This window comes from Aedes aegypti, chromosome 3, assembly GCF_002204515.2.
Source record: "Aedes aegypti strain LVP_AGWG chromosome 3, AaegL5.0 Primary Assembly, whole genome shotgun sequence".
NCBI classification, from domain to species: domain Eukaryota; kingdom Metazoa; phylum Arthropoda; class Insecta; order Diptera; family Culicidae; genus Aedes; species Aedes aegypti.
The window spans coordinates 266,867,347-266,884,894 of NC_035109.1; the positions used below are offsets into that span (position 1 = coordinate 266,867,347).

The window sequence follows — 17,548 nt, forward strand, 5'->3', positions numbered from 1 at the left end:
GTAAAAATGTGTGCAATCAAAACATCAATAAAATCGATTTAAACATAGGAGATTTAGTATATCTGACAAACGAAAATCGGAAAAAACTTGACCCGTTTTACATAGGACCATTCACAGTAACCAAAATAGCAGATCCAAATTGTACAGTAAAACATAACAACACTCATAAAGAAACAATAGTCCATAAAAATAGAACAATAAAAATCTAAATAAATGATAGCAATTAAAGAAAACATAATTAACATTCTAGATGAGGTACTTGGAGGATAGGTCATAACGAATGATTCCATTTTTATTACATCATTCTCCAAAAGGGGGAAGATGTAGAGTATTTAGTTACATCATATCATAAATCACCTGACTTCTTCACCACATGTTCTGTGATTGTAACTTTCCCACAGTCACAGAACCCGACTTGACAAAAACGTACAACTTTCATATAATCAGCTAATTGTTGCTTGGTTACAAAACGACAATCAGCACCCTAAAATAATTTATAGCTTATACTCATACTCAAATAACATAGAACGACGACCCACGTCGTTGTCATGTATTCTCAAATGTCACATAGCAATGACCCATGTCATTGGCACTTCAGAAATCACTTCAAATGCAAAACCCACATGAACCGTAACTCGACTCCTTCAGCATAGCACTCCGTTCCCAGGCAATAATACTTGCATACACATAAATGACTTAGACTGCTGCCAAGTGCATCACGCAACAAGCGTTGATGCCTTATTCGCTTTTACTCTCTCTCTCTCTCTCTTTCCTTCTTCATTATTCTATCCTTGTTGCAAACCTCTTATTGATCCCTGATTGGTTTGCCTAAATGAAAAGTAACTCCAAGCACCTCCCACTAGGATAAGCATTGTGTAGAGAACAAATCTATGTATGTAGAATTAAGTGATTTGTAAACTTGAAGATTGAAATAAAGACAGATTTTATTCAACAGTAGACTCGAGCAGTTGATATCCGGAAAGATATCACAATGTAAACAAAAACGTTTTTCAAATTTCAAGACTAAAAGCGTATAATTTCTTCGGTTTTCCATTGTCAATCGATTGATGAGACTATGGACAAGCATATTATACAACCAGTGTCATGGACTTTGTCGTCAAGCGATAAAAAATGCCGGGGGTCCAAAATATATACCTCGAAGGTCCAAAATGCATTGGTGTGTCCAAAATAATGTTAAACAGTGCTTCACAATTCAATTATTTTCGACGTTTTTCTTGTCCTACATGACCGTCGGGACATTTTTATCTCGTAGAGGAAGTTTTTATCTACATTCTGACATGTTCTTTGACTTGGTTACGCTATGCAATTAATTATTTGGGACAAAAAACTAAAATCACTTCCATAAAGGGTCCAAAATACGACCGTTACCCTACACATTCAAACACTATGAACAAAGCTGTCATGAATACAGTATGAGTTTTTAAAGTTTAAGTGCATTTGACGAAACGGGTTCGTAAATATACGAAAGAAATGTTGTTACAAAACCGAACAATGGATGATTTCGTAACTTTCAGTTTTGTAATACCAAATTACTTTCACCCAATGCGAATAGTGTTCGTGGAAGACGAACGCAAAAATACAAAAAAAATCGTGATTGATTAATCACGAAAATCTATCATATGGTCGTATGGTTCATGAAAATAGCGTTATTGAACGAAATGAATATCGACTCAACTCGAGAAAAATTGTATCGCCTCTAAGCTATTTCGTAGTGAAACAAAAGTTTTCATTTAAAAAAGTGTACAAGTGTGTTATGGCTATAGTGGTTTTCACGCCCGATGGTATGGGTGCCCTAGTGTAGATGTAGTTGTGAACCTTAGAGGAAAACAATATGCACTCTGTCTCGAAAAACACCCAGAATCCGATCCGATAAATTTTTCATATTGGGTAATATTTCCATATACATTTTGATGAGTCGAGCACGTGCAAGTTTCTTTGAGGAAAACTTAAAGAAGCTGTGTATGACGATCGTATGCTAGTCTACGTGTGTTCAAATGTCACTAAGCTCTATAGCTACTAACTTTGTTCCATCTGTAAATTGTGGAGACCTTTTCACATTTTTTTGAATGTTTCAACATCAAGATACATTTGATATCGAACTACTTAAACAAACCAAGTTATTAAAACATTGATAATACAGAGACGAACCAGCTCAGGTCTAAACGTCTCTATAATAAAGCAAAAAAAAACTTTGATAACAATTGAATTATCACGTATGGCGAAATAAGGAACCATAATCTCCATAACTGGTACACCTACCCTAATCCAGATTTTCTTCTTCTACCTACCTGCAAATTTTTTGTACTGCAATAAGCAGACTCGCAGACTCTCTTCAGTCGTTTTTTTATGATTCGTTTCTCGTATTTTCTCTTCAATGCAGTTAAAGTTATCGACTTTTGTGTTTCGATTTTTTAGGAATTCCACAAAGAATCATTTTTTTTATCTTTATTAACGAGATTTTTAGCCCTGAGCTAGTTTAGACTTCCTATCCGAAGGAAGTCGTCACTATAACTTTTTACGTTATAAGTGAGCATTAGAGTGATGCAAATTTTGAAATTTTGACTCCCCTATGCTTAAACGATTTTTATTATGGTAAATAGCATCCTCTTAAAGTTTGAAGTGATTCGGAAGAAATTTGACTGTGCACACGCCATTCGAAGTTAATAAGGAGATTACTATGGAAAACGCCAAACTTTTGTGTTCCGCCCTCTACGTCGTCGTCATAATATTATATCGAAAAGTGAACAAACTCTATTCATGTAAAATCCTTTAGGTACAACTTTGCCGAAGACCACATTTCGATGGGATGTCAGGATAAATTGCTGTTCATAATCATAAAGTGGGTATGCATTTTGCCTGCTCGGCAGGCACCAGTGGTGCTCCTGGCAGGTAGAATAGATCAAAGTAATCCAGGCTACTATAGAGCTTAGTGACATTTGAACACACGTAGACTAGCATACGCTCGTCATACACAGTTTGTTTATGTTTTCCTCAAAGAAACTTGCACACGCTTTCTAGACTCATCAAAATGCATATGGAAATATTACCCAATTTGAAAAATTTATACACGGATTCTGGGTGTTTTTCGAGACAGAGTGCATATTGTTTTCCTCTAAGGTTCACAACTACATCTACACTAGGGCACCCATACCATCGGGCGTGAAAACCACTATGGGGCTCTGCACAAAAATCTTTCTCTCTCTTTCACCCCTTCACAAAATTTGTAAATAGCAAGGCCAGTAAACGTCAAAATCCCATGCAAAACCAAAACAGTGCAGAGCCCCACATGAGAATAGTTTGTTCACTTTTCCATAGATTATCATTACGAGCAGTTATAGGACTGAACACAAAATGTTTGCCTTTTCCTTAGTAATTTCCTTATAAACTTCAAATGGCGTGTACACAACCAAATTTGTTGTGTTTTTAAAATACTTGGTTATGCATATCTACGATTTTTTTAATGCTCGTCAGATATTTATCTGCAACTTATTAAAAGACTCCTGCTTGTAATTTTCCACGAATTTCTTAAAATTACTGCCAGAAGTTTTTACATTGAATTCTGTCAAGGATTTATTCAAAAACTATTTAAAAAAAATTTATTTGAAAACCAATGATTCTTCTAAAAATTTCTACCTAAATTGCTTTAAACCTGGTTTCACGATTTCCTCTTAAAGTTCCTTAAAGTTTTTTATTCAACGCAATTTTTCTAATGCGTTTACCAAAATTCCTGTGAGATCTTTTAAGATATAAGTGAAGCAATTGCCATAAAAGTTCCTGAAGATATTAATAATTATATTTTGAAGGAGTTTCTAAACAAACTTTTAGAGAAATTCCTGGTAGAATATTTGAAGGAATTTTGTGTGAGCTGGAAAAATATTTAAATCTCTACTGTAGTTGTTGGTATCAATTTAAAAAAAATTACGCATGTCTGAAGTGTAACCGTTTGAATTGAGTCTTCTAGAATCCTTAGATGAATGAGATTAGGAATCTCCAAAGAAATTCTTCAGGGCAGAGATCTATGGAGACGACTACAGCCGATTCTGCCTTTGCACGTATTTTTTTTTACACGGAAATGTAAAAAAAGTTTCCATACATTTTTATTTCACCAAAACCTTATTTTTGCATAAATTGTCGAGAAATAGTGTTAATTTTTTGCACGGTTTTTCTTTTAAATTTTGAACAGAAAACTTTTTTTGCACGATACGCATCCCTCATGCAAAAACAGAATCGGGTGTATAGGAATATTGTCTAAATATTTGAATATCTATCCCTAGGGTAGTTCCGAATGTAATTGAGTTTTTGAATTTTTCCAGAAGTTCTCATATTTTGTTCCTACAGCACAACAGTTCTTTTAGATTTCTTACACCTCTAAACCGCGAGAAATCAATAAAAATCACAACAATGAATTTTCGTTAAAAAAAAAGGTGACACTAATTTGAATGGTTTTGGCTTATCGTGAACAATATGCTTACAAATGAACCAATGCACGAGTTCACTATTTGACGTTTGAGCGGTGCCGTGTTATTTATGTGGCCATGATAACGAGTGAATTTTACACCGCTCAAATGTCAAATTAGTGAACTCGTACATTGGTCCATTGCAAAGGAGACCATGATGCGAGGATGAACACTAGGTTGTTGAACATACATAAACTTTTTAGTCTAATTTGCAGTTCGTCAGTGGTATGTTCTGAATCAAGAAATTTATTGAAATTTGGTTTTGAAGTCATTTTATACGACGAATCTGAAAATGTAATAATCTTGATACCTCTTATAACAAGATTCCTAGAGAAATTAAGAGACTTCGCACTACTTTGATTTAGTTTTTTTAAGACAAGGACACCGTCGTCAGCCATTTAGCTGCACAGACTGTAAACTAAACACTAGACAACGGACAAGCATGCTGGCCTTGATGTTTACTTATTTTGAAAAGGAATAATAAAGAGAGAACGAGTTGTACCAGCAGTATTTCCTTGAAGAATCTGTTCCTGAGAAATTCATAGAGGCCTAATTTATATTTTTTTTTTTTTTTTTTTTTGAATGCTTGGTGGAATCTTTGAGTAATTTCTGACATAATCTTCGAACATTTTAAGAAGAAACTTTTGCTAAATTACTAATTTTCTAATCAGTTATGGTTCAAACTGCTCGAACACAGCCGATAAAGTTTCCTTAATCTCGTTTTACGCTCCACATTGCCCACTTTAAAAACCAAAAAATGGTAAATATCCTTCATAGTAACTCATGCAAAAAAAAAGTAGAATAATAAAATAAATAGTATGCGGGATATATCAAAAATATAATTTTTTGGTGTTAAATTCCGTGAATGATCTCTTAGCCACGTTCGAATTTTCTTATGGAAATCCTGACAATTACCTTGATTATTCTCATGAAATTTGTTCCTATTTAATATCAACATACGGAGAAAAATCGGGAATGAAAATCACATCGAGATAGGGAGATATCGAGATATGGAGGACATCGAGATATGGAGCGTGAAAATGTATGTAGAATGAAGGGACTGAAGAAATCATCGACATATGGAGAGATATCGAGATGTAGAACATCGAGATGTGGGGAGTCGACTGTTCTTTGACAATTTTTCCCGCTCAAATAACGGCTATTTAATATTTAAATTTTAAATTACAAAATGGATAAAAATATGAACCTTGACACTTCTGATCATGTTTGACGTTCACTCAGTCGACAAAAACGCCACATGGGCTCAACTATTTTTCACTGGGGTTGTTCCTATCTGACATTTCAGAAGGGATACGAAAAACAAAATACACCCAAAATTTAGGTGTGACAAAATCACAAAAATCAGAAAAAAAAATGTTTTTCGGCCGCAAACCAACGAAAAGCGTAAAAAAAATGAGTAAGCATGTGTTTCCGGCCTTAACTTAAGCGTTTGGTACTAAAATCGGGACAGGGCTTTAGGACTTTATACTTACATTATCATACGAATGATGGATATTGTTTGCTACATTGCAAATTAATTTGAAATATAGAGCGGAATTGTTTTTTACTCTGGGCTCATCACAAACCTTTTTTATGGTCTACCAAAATTAGAATTTTTGTGATAAAAATAAATACAGTCAAAGCTCGTTATAACGACAACTTTTATGGCGACAAATCTCTCTATAACGACATTTTCAATGGTCCCTTCAAATTCCCATACTAAGTTCAAATTTTATAGCGACATTTCTCTGTTTCGACCGTTCTCTATTGTGACATTAGTGTTATATTCAATAGTTACTCAATATAACGACATTCGTTTAGCTATTTTAGTACATAATATGGTCGTTTTATTCCTCCATGCTCCATAACGACATCCAACCTCTTTATAACGACGATTTTATAGCGACATCTCCGTATACCGACGGTCCCTTGCGATGTCGCTATAACGAGCTTCGACTGTAAATGAAATAATCTTCAAAGCGTTTAGGTTAATTAAAAGATGGAGATAATATTCCTGCTGTTAAACTTTCCACTAGTTTACTTTTTTTATACACGGGTAGAAATCAGAATCCAAAACAAGATTTGACTCATGACTGGAATAATGACACTCCAGTGTGTTTTGATCGTATGAAAATACTGCCCATACTCGCATTACAGTCCCATATTCTATGGGATTGTCTATATGAATGGGACTGTTATGCGAGTATGGGCAGAATACATCATGACTTGAACTCAAAATATCACGAGTTAGATGGTCGTAAAACAACACAAGAGTTATGCTTTTGTTGCTGCTTTCATGGGAGCATGAGTCGAATGCCTCAAATCATGACTCGCGCATCCGTTTTTGGTCATGATTTTTTCCGGAATCAGATTTTTTCGTGTAATTTCAAAATAAGATGACGATAGCCACTGTCGTCAAATGTCATTGATATATAGTACATCGAGAAAAATCACACATGAATTAGAAAAATAGGAAAGATTTGGTTGTTTTTGAATTGTTATTTGATGTCAAATGTATGAAAACCATATAATTATCATGGCGTGAATAATCAAAACGAAAACCATACATAAATCGAGCGTGACAATACGAAGCGCGATAAAATTGAGCAAAGATATAATCGAGAAACTATATGGTGTCCCACAAAATATGTGCACGACTTTGATAACGAGAATCATAATATTTTTTTCAAACAAATAAATATTTTTTTATTATTTTTTGTTACATTTTAGGTGCTGGCTGTGAAAATTTTGTTTGATAAAAAAATTCTTTACAGGTATGTTCCGTTTTTATCAACACGATCGGCGATTTTCAGTTGACAAAAACGGACTAATTTTCTTACAAATTTGAAATGAAAATTACAGTTTTATCAGGATAATGTACATTTTAATCATATGAATGCACAGTATTGACGTTAAAGAGCTGTGAGGAGCATTAAGATTGTTTATTCTTATAGGTTCGTAATGAAAGTTGATTGCAGACTTCTATAAATCAATATGATTTCGTTATAAATCATTAATAGTTTTAGTTTTCTTAGTGAGAATTTAAATAAATGTAAAATATTTGTAAAAATAACTACAAGGAAGTGGGGCAAGCGGATCATTTTTTTTTTAAGAAAGATTGAACAAAAAACAACTTCTTTGTCTACTGTTCATCCTCACCCTTCTTCTTCTTTTTTATGTCATTACATCCCAACTGAGAAAGAGTCTTTTTCTCAACTTCCGCAGTTATCAACTGAGAGCTTTTTTGCCAAGGTACCGTAATTCGGGGTGTAGTTGATCAGTGGGGAGAAGTTAATATTCCCGTACCCTCATGTATAAACCGTCAAGAGAGCTATAACCCGATTTCAATTATCACAATTTTTGTGATGTCGTTTAACCTGATAGCTGCACTTGATTTCCTAAATTCGATTTGACATTCAAGATAATTATACCATGGAAAACAGATTTTTTAGGAAATGTTTGATGAACTGTTGAAGGGTTCTTCTTTAAACAATCGATTATTGCCAGGTCTGTATAAAGACACCATTTAAATAAACTGTTTTATACATTCCGTTTGTATAATTCGATACACATCCATTCAGTACATGTTTAAAAAATATTTGGATGATAATACATGCATCCTATTTGGAATTATAGAACAGAATCTCTCAAAAGTGACTCAACCCCATTTTATGGTACATATTTTTGCATTTTTGGTCACAACCGATTGATGATTAAATGTGGAGTTATGTAAAATTACAATAACATCATGTAAGTTTCCGCTTTACATCGTGTAATCTAGCATGAACTCTAACCGATTACGCGACAATTGGCATAACAGCCAATGTGAATTTCCGACAAATCTGGCATTCCCTTTATGTGCATGATTTTACGCTGAAACTTACATGGATTTTTCTTTCTGTGTACGGTTTCCTGTGCTTTAAATTGCCAAATTTAACAGTAAAATGATTGTGGTGATCTTTCTTCTAAAATTATTACTACCAACTTCGAGAAGGATGGACTAATCGCCAATCTAGAACAGCACCACCATCGCCTTTTAGCTTTAAGGCCCAAACGCAATGATATTCGAACGGCAACTGAAAGCGGAACCAGTTCGCCAGCAAGAACTGTAGCATGCTTGTCGACCCAGACTTGGTTCACTTTCGTTCGTTAACAGCTCAGTCAGGATGGTGTGATTTATGCTGGTAAACCGGTTCCGCTTTCCGTTACTGTTCCACTATCATTGCGTTTGGAACTTTACGTTAGATCACAAATAGACTGGCAATAACTAACTTAAGTTGTAGTTTTTTGTTGAGTATTGCGAACTCCCAAAAGTTAAGGGAACCTGTCACCAACTGTCACTGGAAAACCAACACAGTTATTACAGATAATTTTCCAAATCGTTTCCTTCACTCAAACACCTCAGAACATTTGACCAATGCAAGAGTGAAATAATCATGTAAGTCTATCAGGCCGTTCTGGCAACAAAATCTTCTACAGATTGACAACTACCGAAAAACTAAACATTACATATACTTTGCAATTGGATTAAATGGACAAATGCAAAGTATATGTAATAGAGTGGTTCAAAAAATCGTTTTTACTCCACACTACTCGTTCGATTCTGGATCAAATTCTGAGTGTCCTCCCAAAATTTGAGCTCATTTGGATGAAAACTGAGTCTGCACAAGCCCTTTTAAGGTTTATATGGGAATTACTATGGGAAAAGCAAGCAATTCATTCAATCGGTCATAGTGTTTGCCTATGTGCTCTTGGGGATTAGAACTTTGTTGATACTGTGACTAGAGATGGGCGACTCACTCACGAATCATTCAAAAGAGTCGACTCTCGAAAGTGAATGAACGAATCACGGTTCTTTTCAAAAGAGTCATGATTCATTTGCACCGAATATATTAGAAGAGGGCTTAAAAATTCACTAGGAATCATATTTTAGTGTTGGAATTATCATAGTCAAACAATTCGGACATGTATTAATAGTTAAAGTTGCTGTACGAAACATATTCTACAAAAAATGTTATACTTTTTATCCCTTGTGTAAAATACAACATTCATTTTTGGTTTTATAAAATAAGTCACCGAATCGATCAAAAGAGTCGATTCACTTTTGTGAGTGAGTCACCTACGATTCGCTCTCAAAATTTGATCATTTTGCCCATCTCTAACTGTGACATACAATAATAAGCTACAACTTTGCCGAAGACCGTTTTTAAATCGGACGCCCCGGTAGTTAGTTATTGATGTTTCAATGAGTTGTAAAACTTTGGTTATAATTCTTGGGCTGTTCTGCAGGCATCACTGGATATATGCAGTAAAACATAGTAGCCATGATTTGTGCGTGCTATCTTTCGCGCCTGGTGCAGCAATGTTGCCTGTTCAGAAGTTAAATGAGCACTGCTGAAGAATTTGTGACTAGATATAAATCAATAATTAATTACTGAGGCGTCCGATTTGAAAACGGTCTTCGGCAAAGTTGTAGCTGATGAATGTATCTCACAGTAGCTCTAACCCCCAAGAGCACATGGGCAAACACTATGACCGATTGAATGAATTGGTTGCTTTTCTCATAGTAATTCCCATATAAACTTTAAAGGGCTTGTGCAGTCTCAGTTTTCATCCAAATGAGCTCAAATTTTGCGAGGACACTCAGAATTTGATCCAGAATCGAATGAGCGGTGTGGAGCAAAAACGATTTTTTGAACCACTCTAATATGTAATGTTTAGTTTTTCGGTAGTTGTCAACCTTTCACTCGGCTGGTTAGCCGTAAACCACGAATCATAATTGATTAAAAACAAGTATTTTACAGATTGCTTAGTTTTGCTGGACCTCTTCCCCTACCCCTTGGAACAGGATCTAATCAATTGCTATTTGCTATAATTTGTGCAATGCTATCGAGTTGGAGAGATAGAAGATAATGTCCAAACTATGACAAGGTCGACAGTCTTATTAAGAATAAAATAAACTTGATCATAACCTCTTGCCGTTCATTCTTGAGCTCATTCTCAAGTGCATCCCTTATCAAAAAGAGCTGAACATGTATGGGATTGTCCATTAATCATGTAAGCGGTTATGGGGGGAGGCAGGGGGATTTGAGGTCTCTGCAACTCTCTTAAGTGCGTATTCAACTAATCACAAATTCCAGTTGTTGCTAGGACGTGACCAGAGCAACTCTGGATTGTTGAAGGATGGGCCAATCTTGTCCAACAGAACATGCTACGTTTGAAAACTCCAATTGAATAATTGCATAAGAAGAAGTCAAACCTTATTGAATCGTATATGACTTGACATCTACCATGTATCGTAGATGCTCAATATTAACAAAATGACAAAAATTCAACTCTGAGGCTATTAAAAAGCATTTTAATTGCTTCAAAATAAGTATTTAGTTTATATTCGAGACATTTTGAAAATTAATAATAATCAATTTTTGTGTGTTGATAAAAACGGAATAATTTGTTGACGAAATCGGAACGTGACAAAATCGGAGCGTGACAAAATCGGAACGTGATAAAAACGGAACATACCTGTGCATGGAAATGTTTGATTTTAGAAAATCAAATCTTATCCAGTCAGAACAGAACCTACTTTTGTGTTTTGTTGGATCCTAACTAGTAATGAATGTTTTTATCATAATTCGTCGATGGAGTGAGTTCAAGCATATTTTGAATGCTCCACAAGAATTCAGTTTAAAATTTGATTTGGCTTTGCTAGAAAACATTAGACAAAATGGTAGAATTCTAAGCTTTCTAAGAATCATAGCTTTCCAGGTATTTTCAATATAAATAAAAATAATTCATTTCAAATTTACTTATGTCAAATATCTATACTTTTGGACGGGCAACACAAATTTTATATTTTAACATGTTTTAGCGAATTCTCGAGAACTTGGTTTTGATTCTTTTAAAAATCGACCATAGCTGAAATCGAATTTTTATTTTCTATTCAAATATTATATTCTAAAGTTTAAAATTTCCAATAAAATAAGTATTGGTCTGATAATTTATTGATTCGGCAATGTTCAATTTACTTTTTAGATTTATTGTTTGTACGTAGCTCATGACCTTGCACAAGTTTCGTACAACAAATCCGCCCAAATAAAACGCGATTTGAGCAAAACTCATAAGAGGAGCTTCCAGAAATGTAGCAGCATCAACAAACAAAGCAAATAAAAATGTTCAAAATACAATATCTGCTCTTAATAAATGCAAGAATAAAATGTGTGAAAATCAGATTCTCATCTTCACTAATCTCGAAATACCAGTATGGAAAAGGCGTGTCCATACTTTCTGGGACACCCTATACTCTAGCGGATATATCGAAAGAACACACGCCTCTCACGCCGAGGACCTGGAATCGAATCCTATCTACGAGATAGTCACTAGACAGTGACGACTTCCTTCGGAAGGAAATTAAAACCGCTGGTTGGGAAATTCAATGGTAAAACATCTCGTAAATAAATGTAAAAAAAATGTGTTACGAGCCGGGGATATTTTTGGAATAAAAATCAGATATTTGCATATAACAATTAAAAGCCCAGAGGTATACAACATCCCATCTACTTAGTATCATAAAAATTAATTGTTTTTTTTTTTTTTTAATTTGGATTCAATTAAAAAGTTTTTGTTAGTTTTCTTCATGAATAAACTATGTAACTGAAGAGATGTCAACCAACTGCATGGTTTTGGGTTTCAAGTGCTTTCATTTCCTTTATCACACATAATTAAGTTATACCAAAACTGAAAGCCCATGGTTCATTGGAAGCTATCAGTATTTATTCCAAAAATATTAAATTGAAATCTTTCGAGACAGAGTGAATCAGGTTATCAATTCTATTACTACGCGAATTGATTTGCCGAACCGATAACCTTCTGATTTACCGAAATGTGTATCAAATGTATTTAGGGTGTTATTGAAGATTTCACATTTAGAAGGATTAGTACAGTAAAATTGGGTGTCTAGGGATGCAAAAAATAAATTTTGAGCAACTTCCGGTTTATCGATAATTGAACAGAAGACAGTCCTACCATTCTTCCGACGCCTTTATCAAAAGCCGATTACAATGATAGCAATCCCATGACAGTTTTCTGAGATAATCATAAAAATATGTTATTTTTGGAGGAGATGCGAAATGGGGTGTTAACCCTCTAATACCCAACCCCGCCTTTAGACGGGGTACACTTTGGAATTTTGTGTATTTTTTCGTAGCTCACAAATCAAAATGATTTTATTTTTGGCTTATACCTTGACTCATAACACGCATATAAGAAAAGTTTTTTATGACTTTTGAAACATTTTTGTATTTTTAGAAATTGTTTGAAAAATTGCATTCTTATATAACCTACAAATGCCTGGGCTTCATTTAACGTGTAATATAAAAAATCGTACCTTTTATATTTTTCTATGATTAACCTATCACAAACGAAGAGCCTGGTGGTATTAAAATCATTTCAAACCTGTTTTTTCCGTTAGTTACACGGAAAATAAAATACGCTCCGAAAAAAAAATTAAAAATTTAATATTTTTAAAAAATACCGTAACAATTTAAATATTTATTATTGCCAAGAATCAACAACTAGAAAAGGCTTCAAGAAAAAATGAAAAAAGCTAGGGATGTTCAAAAATAAAAATTATAAAAATCAAAAACCAAAATTTACAAATTTGCGAATAAAAATAAATAAATGCCCAAAACGTGTTTAGAACGATTTTAGATAACGAAAAATAATATTTAAATCGAAAATAAAAATTTGGGTATTAGAGGGTTAAAGTATTTTAGTTACACAGTACCAAAAAATAATGTGATTTACGTCTTTTGGGATGCACATAAAAGAAGCGAGCCGAATGACCTAAATTTGTGTCGAGTTTCAAATACGTTAGTGTCCGATTCGGCAAATGTCGATCACAGTTCCCTCGTTTTCGTGTCCTTTAACATTTAAAATTACATTTTTTGTTCAATACATCTTCAAGCACACGTTTTTGTGTCGTTCCATCACTTACATCATGTGTCATTCAGTCATAACCAGAATTACGTCCAGAGTAATTTTCATTATTTTTAAGAGTGTATGTAAATGAAATTATATTTTGCGAACAACCGAAGTTTGCATTTTCGCTTTCTTGTACCGTATGGCAGGTTCGATTATACTCTATGCTCAGGGAAATCAAGGAAATATCCATTACGAAAAGATCCTGGACCGACCGGGAATTGAACTCATACACCTTCAGCATGATTTGGATTTATAGCCGCGGACTCTAACCACTCGGCTAAGGAAGGCCCCGAACTTAAAAAGTATAGTTTTTGAAATAATGACATGATTTTTATTTCAGATAATCATAACGAAAATGCCAAATGACACAGACAGCATACCCTTCTATGACGTGTTCGGTTACTACGAGTGGACCCTTACCCTAGCAGATCCCCGAACGAAAGGATGGCTCCTAGTGGATTCACCTGTCCCAACGCTACTCTGCGTGTGCGGTTATCTACTTGTCGTTTGGGCTGGTCCCAAAATGATGCGAGAGTAAGTATGGAATTGAAATCGATGAAGATTTTTTCGAACATTACATTTCCCATCCATTTCCAGTCGGAAACCGTTCGATCTCAACCCAGTACTGATTCCCTATAACCTAGTGATGGCACTACTTAACCTGTACATTTGTGTTCAACTTTTCATCGGCTCGACACAGCTGGGATACAGCTACATCTGCGAACCGTGCAAGCAGAGCTTCAGCAGTCCTGAGATGCGGGTAAGATTCACTTAGTTGGGAGCTTATAACAAAACTAGCGATCAATCATGGAAGAAAATGTGACGATGATATGCTAATTAAGTCAAGGAAATAAATCCTTCTTTCACGTCATTCATCGGGTGTGGGACATCGTCTCATAGTAATGGACAAAGTTGTTAAAAAACGACGGAAGGTGGCAGAGAGCAAAAAGAACACAAATCATTCGTTGGGCATTCAGATGAAACTTGTGGAATGGTTCACGTGCTATTGAAGGTTTTCTTCCTGCTGAGTTTAAATTGCACTGCCCAGTCCTAGCGAAGAAAGGGCAAATGTACATGTCATAACTCAACTGAGCCATATATCGGAGGGAGTTGTCGGTTGGACATTGCCAACTCAAGACAAATCACAGTCATAATCATATTTTACTACTTTAATTGCAACATGACAATTGTAAGCTTCCATTCAATTTTTAGAGACATCTTACCAACAACGAAGCATTTCTTAATTATATGTATTGAAGAGTAAGCACATCTCAGAAATATCGTAACACGAGGTTACTTTGATATTTTTTGTGGTATTTTGATAATTTTTGAACTAGGGTAGATGTACCAATAGTGGAGGTATTAAGCACGATTGAACTTCATTTAACCGCCTAAATTCATGAAGCGCAATTAATGTACATGTTAATGTTGTAACGGAAAGTAACGAGCATTGACTTAAAAATAAAAATGATTTCATCGCAGTAATCCACGGCATGTCAGTGAAAAATAATACCTCCACTATGCACGATGCACGAGTTCACTATCTGACGTTTGAGCGGTGCCGTGTTATTTACGTGACCATGGCAACTAATGAATTCGGCACCGCTCAAACGTCAAATTAGTGAACTCGTGCATTGATCCATGGACCGATGCACGAGTTCATTGATTTGACGTTTGAGCGGTGCTGAATTCACTAGTTGCCATGGTCACATAAATAACACGGCACCGCTAAAACGTCAAATAGTGAACTTGTGCACGTGTCCATTGGTACACTGTTCCCTTAGTTGCGGTATATTTTTAATTTGTGTTCCTATAGTAGCGGAATCCGTTGTTTTCTTCTGGGATCCTCCACTAAAGGAACACTTTACCGCAACTATTGGTACAAGTAAGAAAAGTTTTGACAATTTTAGTGATATTTCATCAGTTTTAAGGCAATTTGAACGGTGTTTTCAGCTATTCCGTGTATCAAAAGCTAATACGTCGATTGGCAGTGTCGGTTCTGTGAATATCGTAATAAAATCAGTGAAAACGGTACTACCGCAACCTAAGGGACACCCACAACTAAGGGAACGCTTACCCTACTGCATCAATATTTTAATTTTATATTATTTAACCTCTACTGAAGTGAATAAAAAGTGCCATGAATCTAATACCGTTGATTCCCAGCACGACTTTGTCCAAAACGATATCGAAATTATCACTTGTCCCTTTAATAGCCCTATTATACATGGGGAGCCGGATCCTATTCTTGGCACTTTTGATTCACTTCCGCAATGGGGTTTTTTAAAAGCTACTGAGCTCATATTTGGCCACAATATGCGTCGTACAAAAGTGCTTCTTATTACCAAGTTTCAGGCAATTCAGCCGTTAAAAACCCTCTATGCCAAAATGAATCATGGAAGTGCCCAAGTAGCTCTGCACCTTATAGTGTTTTCTTTCCTCATATTTCGCACTGCCACCACTTTTTTCGTATAATGTCTCATGCGGTAACAATTTATCAATCGCAACTTATTGCTGACATACTTCCCCACGCGACTTGCTGGCACCCTTCATCGCGCTCAGCATCCCATTTCCTACCCTACGCCCCACCCCTTCTGCTGCATTGGCACGTTTCGCGCTCTTCCATTGCAATTTATCTCCGTCTTTCTTCGAAAGCGACCTTCTTGACGCTCATTATGCCTCCACTAACTACCGATCGGGGCGAGCGAGGTTTTCGGACATTTTGCAAGGTGCTTGCTTCCCTGCGGACAAGGATCTTTTAAATCGTCATTTTTTTTTCTTTTGAGAGGTCACACGGGGATCTTCTGCTTCGCATCCGCGGGTACTTTCGATTTCATGTCGGTTTCACTTTCGTTTCCCACTTGTCGTGCGTGCGTTGTGTTTTCTTTCCGTAATTTTTCGTTTATCATCTCGAATTCATTTTTCTTTTTATTAATTACATGCGACGCCCATTCATTATGATTTACTTGCACAGATTGTCGGAGCCGTGTGGTGGTACTACTTCTCCAAGGTGCTGGAATTCACCGATACGTTTTTCTTCATCTTGCGGAAAAAGGACAACCAGCTGACGTTCCTGCACGTGTATCACCACAGTACCATGTTTTCGTTCTGGTGGATTGGAGTCAAGTGGGTTCCCAGTGGAAGTAGTAAGTATTACAAAATATTCGACACACTTCAAAGACTTAAAAAGTATGCAAGAGTTTAATTTCCAACAAAACACAAATCTAAGGTTTGTGCTGGCTAGATAAGAATTGATTTTATAAATCGAAACTTTCAATGTCAACGTTGCTGGTAAAGTGCACATACTAGCAAAATGCGTTTTAATAAAAAAAATATAAATCAATAAAAAAGGTTTTTCTTCAATTGTTAGGTTTGTTTCAATTGTTTGTTATATGTTTGAGTTATAATTTGATTAATTCTCAAATATCGAATTGTTCAAGTCAGGTTCCTTGTTATATTTTTAGCTTTCCTTCCTGCTATGGTTAACTCGTTCATCCACGTGCTCATGTACACATACTACGGACTATCGGCGCTGGGACCACACATGAACAAATATCTTTGGTGGAAGAAATACCTCACTATTCTGCAACTGGTAATTCGATATTTGTTCATTTTCAACTGTTATTAGTGTTTTGAAAATCCTTATTTTAATTTCAGATCCAGTTCACCTGCGCTTTGCTGCTAGGCATCAACGGCATTCTGGTGGGTTGTGAATTCCCACTGTGGATGCACTACACCCTGATAGGATACATGATCTCGTTCATTGTGCTCTTCGGCAACTTCTACGCCCAGGCCTACCTTAAGGGCCAAACCATCAAGGAGTTTGAAATCAATGCAAACTGCTTGGATCTACGATCTAAGAACAAGGCAGAGTAAATTTAGGCGGTGTGTGTATGCTAAGTGTTCAAGGGGTTACGCCAAATAGCTGATAGAACTAGGCAGTTTGTTACGGATCGGATTAACTTGGAAGAGTCAACCTGTGTATAGCTATTAGTACAAGCAAGTAATAAACATTGACAGTCATTCAAAGTTGTCATTGTATGATGTATACAGCAAATGCTTAAAATATGGAAATATATCTGAGAAATAAT

At 35.5% G+C, this 17,548-nt stretch overlaps 1 protein-coding gene across 1 annotated transcript in view; it reads left to right on the top strand.

Moving 5' to 3' along the window:
* The window catches only part of LOC5579662 (elongation of very long chain fatty acids protein 4), a 31,559-nt gene extending 14,011 nt beyond the window's left edge, over positions 1-17,548 (top strand). Inside the window, exons 2-6 of the mRNA XM_001648086.2 lie at positions 13,798-13,991; positions 14,055-14,217; positions 16,432-16,603; positions 16,922-17,049; positions 17,115-17,548. Of these exons, the coding sequence (XP_001648136.1) occupies positions 13,813-13,991; positions 14,055-14,217; positions 16,432-16,603; positions 16,922-17,049; positions 17,115-17,333 (861 nt within the window). The 5' untranslated portion in view covers positions 13,798-13,812 and the 3' untranslated portion in view covers positions 17,334-17,548. The remainder of the gene's footprint in view (positions 1-13,797; positions 13,992-14,054; positions 14,218-16,431; positions 16,604-16,921; positions 17,050-17,114) is intronic.